General features: G+C 31.7%; 1 protein-coding gene across 1 annotated transcript; it reads left to right on the top strand.

The window, feature by feature from the left end:
* The first annotated feature begins 4,389 nt into the window (after nt 1-4,389).
* LOC131174761 (G-type lectin S-receptor-like serine/threonine-protein kinase LECRK3) lies at nt 4,390-7,012 on the top strand. Its single transcript, XM_058138670.1, has one exon. The coding sequence runs from the start codon at nt 4,456-4,458 to the stop codon at nt 6,784-6,786; it is 2,331 nt and encodes a 776-aa protein (XP_057994653.1). The 5' UTR covers nt 4,390-4,455; the 3' UTR covers nt 6,787-7,012.
* The last annotated feature ends 453 nt before the right edge of the window (nt 7,013-7,465 follow it).

The raw sequence follows: 7,465 nt of genomic DNA, 5'->3' as shown, positions 1-7,465 counted from the left end.
CAGGGATATGTAGGTCTGCCCCGAAAATGACGAAAAGAAAATAACAAACGTTTCCAGCTGGGCATGCTCGTTTCCAACTGAACAGAGCTTAGTTCTCATTTTAACAACCCATGCCGTTCAATTATGGGCGCATGATTCATACCCTTCAGAAAACTTTATACGGTAAGCCTACTTTTATTGACTTCTTAATAACTTCAAGTCGAGTATTCTCAATAGTTTGGAAAATTGAACAAGAGAGATTGACCAAATTTTCTATTCCCTATATTGAGGAATTGAAATATTGGGGAGAACTCGGGAATTAAGGGACAAGAATAACATGTTCCACAATCCAAAAATTGTAGCAATGGTCCTGTTTCTTCTCATTCTAAGTTCCATATTTTCTGGAGCAACAGCTCAACAAAGAACTTCCAACATTAGCCTAGGTTCTTCTCTCACCTATTTATAGTTAAACTTAGTTATAACTTAAATTTAATAAATAATTGAAGTTAAATTAATTTATAACCTCAGTTACTTCATAAATGATTAGATTTAAGTTTAAATTATGTTTAATAAATAAGCTTAATAAATGAAGGCATGAATCATACCAAGGCCAAGCGAAGACCAAAAAAATACGTCAAGCGATAGATTTTAGCATAATCATGGTTCATATGTCAATGAATATAAAACATAAAATATACAGTGAAATTCTTCGGCCCTGGCTTAGCCTAGTGGCCAAGACATCGCTCACCCTGGACAATGCTCCGGATTCGAGCCCCCCAACAAAATACCAGTTTAAGGCCTTGAAATGCAAAACACAATAAAAAAAAAAAATATAATGAAACTTATTTATTAAATGAAAATTTTTATTTAAATCGAGTTAATTATGAATCGAAAATATAAATACGTGGGATTTATATTTTAATATGTGAGTCTTACTTGAGTCTATAGTAAATTCGATATAGATAAGAAAAATCTCTTGGATCTTACTTAAATTCATGATATACCAAATCTTAACCGGGCAATGAAGTCGAAACATACGTTGAGCTTAGAGTTAGGCGGAATCATGACTCATACGCCACGAGCATTTTAAAGTCAAAAAATACGTCGAGAGATAGAACTCAACATAATCATGACTTGTATGCAATGACCACTGAAGTCCACAAATTACGTGAGAAATAGGGTTTCACATAATCACGACTCATGGGATACACCGGGTGAATTAAGTAAAATTTACTGAATTATTGTGAGTTATATTTAATTATGTGTTTGGTACAAGAGTAATAAGAAATAATTATTATTTTTATAATTTTTAACCTTTTAGAACTCTTATTTGAATGTTAATAAGAGATTAAATTAATTTTTAATATATTTAATTAATATTTATTTCCTCTTTAGAGATTAAATATTAACATAAGGGTCAAGTTAATAAGGCTTAATAAATGAAAATAATTAAAATTTTTTAAATATATTTCATTTTAAAATATATTTTATTAATGTGATCAAATTAATGAATAAATAAATTAAATAAGACAGTGATTTCATTATTATTTTTTATGTGCAATAAATTAAAATAAAAATATTTTTTACAATATACTTTGATTGTGTGTGAATGTAGAATATTTTTAATTATGAGTAAATCTACATAATTAATAAACTATTTTATAATAATATTATATCCGTTTAAATATTATTGTCAAGTTTTGTTATTGTTTATTTTTTTTTCTTTTCATCATTACTAATATTTATTTATTTATTTGTTTTCCGTTTATAAATTGCTTTTAAGTTATCTGGTTGAATCAGAAAAGCATAAGAGCTACCACAAATCGGAAAGAAAATTTATTTAAGCTTCATTTATTTACAGAAATATTTTTTATATTTTTTATTATTAAAAAAATATCAATAAAAAATATTTTCTTAATAAAAGAGAAAATTAAATCATTTTTTGATACTTATCTCAGAAATGCACAAATTCCTATGTAGAATTTAATCTAAGGGCCAAGTAGCGCATTCTCATATATGATCGCGCTTAATCGGACCCTTGATTATTTTGTACTCTTTAATAATCATTCCTTTTAAATTTATAAGAATAACACTTAATTATTAATTTTTAATATTATATTAAATTAAATGCTTCTTTAAGTGAAATTTACCTTATTATTTTTTAATTTTAAAAGATCAATTGAATTAAACTCAACTCAACTCAACTAAACTTTTATCCCAAAAATTTATTGGGGTAAACTATATGGATTCTTTTTCTCCACTCTAACGATTTTAGGTTAAATCCTCTGAAATTTGTAATGCTTCTAGATCATGTTGCACAACTCTCCTCCAAATCATTTTAGGTCTACCCTTTCTTTTCTTTCTATCCTCTAACCTAACGTGCTTTACTTGTTTAACTGGAGCTTCCGTATGTCTATGCTTCACATGACCAAATCACCTCAATCTCCCTTCTCTCAACTTATCCTCAATTGGCACCAATCCTACCTTTTTTCCAATACTTTCATTACGAACTTTATCTAGTCTAGTATGGCCACTCATTCACCTTAATATTCTTATCTCCGTAATTCTCATCTTCGACACATATGGCTCCTTCATTGCCCAATACTCACTACCATATAACAGTAAAATTTTCCTATCAACTTATTGGAAATCTTGCGATCACATAAAACTCTCATGGCACTTCTCCACTTCAACCATCCGGCTTTAATCCTATGACTAACATTCTTCTCACATTCCCCATCTACTTGATGGATTGAGCCGAGATATTTAAAGTAATTACTTTGAGGCAATACTACTCCATCCAAAATAACTCCTTTCCTATCACCAGTTCGGCATTCACTGAACTTGCAATACATGTATTATATCTTCGTTCTACTCAACTTAAAGCACTTTGACTCTGGAATGCTATCAATTAGATTAAACATGTCAAATATTTATGTAAATTATAATTGTATTTAAAAATTTTAATTTTATGTAAAATAGTCAAACTTTAAAGATTTATTGCAATTGTATCCAATGAAGTGAAATTAAATTTAAAAAGTTAATTACAATATAATATCTGAAATTTTATTTAATTAACAAATAAAAGTTTTAGATAAAATTGTAATTTTAAGTAAATATTTTGACATTTTTAGTCCATTTGATTAAACTTAATATATATAAAATTTCATACTAAAAAATATTTTTATTAATTAAAATTAATGTAATTATATTTTGAATCAAGATAAATAAATCTATATAAATTTATACCTTTTTACAAGCAATTTAAATATAAAAATTTTCACTTATTTTTTATTATATTTTTGAAAAATTCATTAAGGAGTTTTAATTTTAATTGAAGAGAAATGGAAAAAAAAATTCAACATAATAATATGCAAGGCTCTATAATTTTATTCTTCTCTCACAAAGAAAAGAAGAAAAAATGAAAAAACAATTTTATGAAAATTTGTGAAGAACTTATATATCTTTTTTTTTTTTAATTTTCACGAAATTTGCATTGTAAAGAATTTATGTAAATTATATGAAATTTATACGTCTTAATATTATATATCATATATTTTGATCTAAAAGATAAATCGGGTTTACATGTCTTTTTTTTTAATTCTAATTCAAGAGTAAAAAAGGACTCAATGCAATAATATGTATAGTTATACAATTCTAATCTTCTATTCACAAGAAAAAAAGAAAGAAAAGGAAAAAAAAATAGTGAAAAAAATTTTATTTAAACCCACATGAATTGTAGCATATATTAAATAAAAATATATAAAATATACATTTTATTTAATGGATATTACAATTCATATGAAACACATTCTTTTTAATTATATATTCTTTTCAAAATTATTTTGTAAAAATGTATGAATTTATTTTTATATTTTATATTTAAATACATAAATTTATTTAACTTGATTCAAAAGGTAATTACATTAGTTCTAATTAATTAGAAAATTTAGAATAAAATTTTAATTAAAAATAAATATAACATATATTTTCTTTTTAAATATGAAATTTAATTAATAGAATAAAAACTTATATTAAATTATAATTAAATCTAAAACTTTTATTTATTAATTAAATAAAACAATATATTATATTATAATTTACAGTTAATTTTTTTATTTAATTTTACACATTTAAATATAATTATGATAAATTTTAATCATGATTTGATGTGAACATTTTACATTTTTTTCCAATTGCGCATTTTAAAATTACATTTTTAATCAAGTCCAATGGATAGAACCATGCCCGAATTTTTGGTATCAAACACTTGCATTCCGTCCTATTGGGGAAATCGTGGTCCCAATAACAATTTTCAACACCGCGGTGGCCACCTTTCAAAGGTTTTGAAGTCAAATTTGAGAGGGTTGATGATTTTTTCAACTCGGCGGAATTGAATGCCGACGCATCTAGATAAATTAAAGCAAGGAATTTAAAAATTTACAAAGTGCTATCAGCGTCACGAAAATTGCAGCAATGTTGCTAATTTTTCTTCTACTGAGTTCAATATTTTGTAAAGCAATAGCTCAACACAGTATCATCAGCCCAGGCTCTTCTCTTACTCCCACTAATATCTCTTATTGGTCCTCAGAGTCTGGCCATTTCGCCTTTGGTTTTTATCCACAAGGGGATGGCTTTGCTATAGGCATATGGTTGCCAAGAATCCAGCAGGCAACTGTCATATGGACAGCTAACCGTGATGACCCTCCTCTGTCCAGGAATGCTACTTTGATCTTAAATACCGAAGGTAAGCTCGTCCTGCAGCAACGAGGAAGTGAACCGAAATTCATTGCAAATATTCCGAAGCCTGCTTCCTCAGCCTCCATGCTCAATTCTGGTAATTTTGTACTCTATGATTCGGAGTCTAAGATCATATGGCAGACTTTTGATGCCCCCACAGACACCATTTTACCAGGACAGCATCTAGCGGCTGAGGAACAGCTGGTGAGTAGCATCTCCAACAAAATTCATAAGAGTGGAAGATTTGCACTCAGGATGCGAAGGAATGGAAATCTGGTAATGTTGGCACTGGAATATCCACTTCAAAGGGATTACTTTTACTGGATATCCCAGACAGCAAATGCTGGAGATAATGTTACGCTGAATCTTGATACCAATGGTCTGCTGTACCTGCTGGATACTAATGGCAAAAATATAAGGACACTAAGTGATGGCAGAACCATGTTTGATCAAGCTATGTATCGGGCAACAATTGATGCAGATGGAATATTCCGATTGTATTCGCATAATTTGGATCGATACAGCAATTGGTCAATGGAATGGCAGTCATCTGATAACAAGTGCGATCCCACTGGCTTGTGTGGCTCAAATGCATATTGTACTGTGGTGGATCAGGTAGTTGCATGCGCTTGTCCTTCTGGTTTTGATTTTATTGATCAAAGCCAGAAGAATTTGGGGTGCCTGCCGAATTCAAGCGCAGATGATTGCTTGCATATTAAAGAGAGTAGTCAGGCTTTTAATGAATTGGAAGGCATATCATGGAAAGCTGAACCATATTCTACTCTTCCGTCTAGTACAAAAGAAGCTTGCAGACAGGAGTGCCTAAAAGACTGTTATTGTGAAGCTGCAGTATATAGGAATCAACAGTGCGGAAAACACAGGCTTCCTCTGAGATTTGGGAAAGCCCAGGAAAAACCATCAATGACAACTTTTATCAAAGCAAGAGTTGTAGATTTGGGAATGAAAACTGGGGCCAGTAATAGAAAGAAAGAGTTACGAACAAGAGGCATCCTGATAGCTTGCACTGCAATCTCAACACTCGTATCACTAGCTCTGGTGATTTTTGGTATTCTTTTCTACAGATACCGTGTTTGGAACTACAAAAAAATTACAAGTCAAGGCAATGATGAACTGTTCGAAGATGCCATTTTGAGATCATTTGCGTATGACGAGCTAAAAAAAGCAACTAACAATTTCGAGGATGAAATTGGCAGAGGAGCTTTTGGGACAGTGTATAGAGGTGTCATATCAAATGGCAATAGAGCTGTGGCAATCAAGAGGCTAGGGGAAGTGGTGGCGGAAGGTGAGAGAGAATTTCGGAATGAGATGAAAGTAATAGGGAGAACCCATCACAAAAACTTAGTTCGATTGTTTGGTTACTGCCATGATGGATCTAACAGGCTTCTGGTATACGAGTACATGTGCAATGGCTCACTTGCAGATTTTCTTTTCAGGTCTGAGCAAAAGCCAGCCTGGGAGGAAAGAATTGAAATTGCACTAAACATAGCCCGAGGAATTGTCTATTTGCACGAAGAATGTGAGACCCAGATCATCCATTGCGACATCAAACCTGAAAACATTCTGATGGATGAGAAAGGATCAGCAAAAATTGCAGATTTTGGTTTGTCCAAGCTGCTGATGCCCAACCAGTCCAGGACGTATACTGTAATCAGAGGAACAAGAGGATATGTTGCGCCTGAGTGGCACACTAACTTGCCAATTACCGTCAAGGTAGATGTGTACAGCTATGGAAAAATGTTACTGGAGATCATATGCTGTCGTAGGAATGTGGATTTGAATGTTCCTGACGACCAAGTTGTTCTTGCAAGCTGGGTCTATGATTGCTTTGAGGCTAATGAGTTAGATAATCTAATCCAGGACGAAGAGGTGCAGGAAGGTAAACTTGAGAGGCTGGTCAAAGTAGGACTATGGTGCATCCAGGATGAGCCCTCATCTCGGCCGTCGATGAAGAACGTGGTGCTGATGTTGGAAGGGACAATAGACATACCAGATCCCCCAGCTCCTCCATCCTTTTCCAGTTCCAATAATGACACTACTGGCACATAATTTGCCAAGACCTGAGGGCTACAAGACCCTTCCGATGGGTTTTCATTTTTGAATCTTTCCTTGTGTATATTAGTTTTGAGTGGTTGAATTTCCTTAAGGATGGAGGGAGTATATAGTTAGCAAGCTTAAGTGAAAAAGAACATTATAATCCATTCTTGATTCTTCAACCGAAATTAAAAATGTAAGTGTCTACAATAATTAATAATTATGCAAATTATATTTGTTATATTAATCTATATATATAAGTCATTAAATAAACATAAACTATATTTTTGACAATAATATTTACACATTCTTTATATATTATACAACTCAACTCAACTAAACCTTTGTCCCAAAAATTTGAGGTCGGCTATGTGGATTCTTTTTCTCCGCTCTAAACGATTTTAGGTTAAATCCTCGGAAATATGTAATGCTTCTAGGTCATGTTTTACTATTCTCCTCTAAGTCAGTTTAGGTCTAACCCTTCTTTTTTTTCTATCCTCTACCCTAATGTGCTCTACTTGTCTAACTGGAGCCTCCGTATGTCTACGCTTCACATTACCAAATCACCTCAATCTTCCTTCTCTCAACTTATCCTCAATTGGTACCACTTCTGCCTTTTTTCTACTACTCTCATTACGGACTTTATCTAGTCTAGTATGGCCACTCATCCACCTTAACATTCTCATCTCCGCAA

The sequence above is a fragment of the Hevea brasiliensis genome, chromosome 16, assembly GCF_030052815.1.
Source record: "Hevea brasiliensis isolate MT/VB/25A 57/8 chromosome 16, ASM3005281v1, whole genome shotgun sequence".
NCBI classification, from domain to species: domain Eukaryota; kingdom Viridiplantae; phylum Streptophyta; class Magnoliopsida; order Malpighiales; family Euphorbiaceae; genus Hevea; species Hevea brasiliensis.
The sequence above is the reverse complement of the archived record's forward strand: the minus strand, read 5'-3'. Positions and strand labels throughout refer to the sequence as shown.

Bases quoted from the DNA above. Each gene is read 5' to 3' on its own strand.
- LOC131174761 (XM_058138670.1), top strand. From the start codon at position 4,456: ATGTTGCTAATTTTTCTTCTACTGAGTTCAATATTTTGTAAAGCAATA.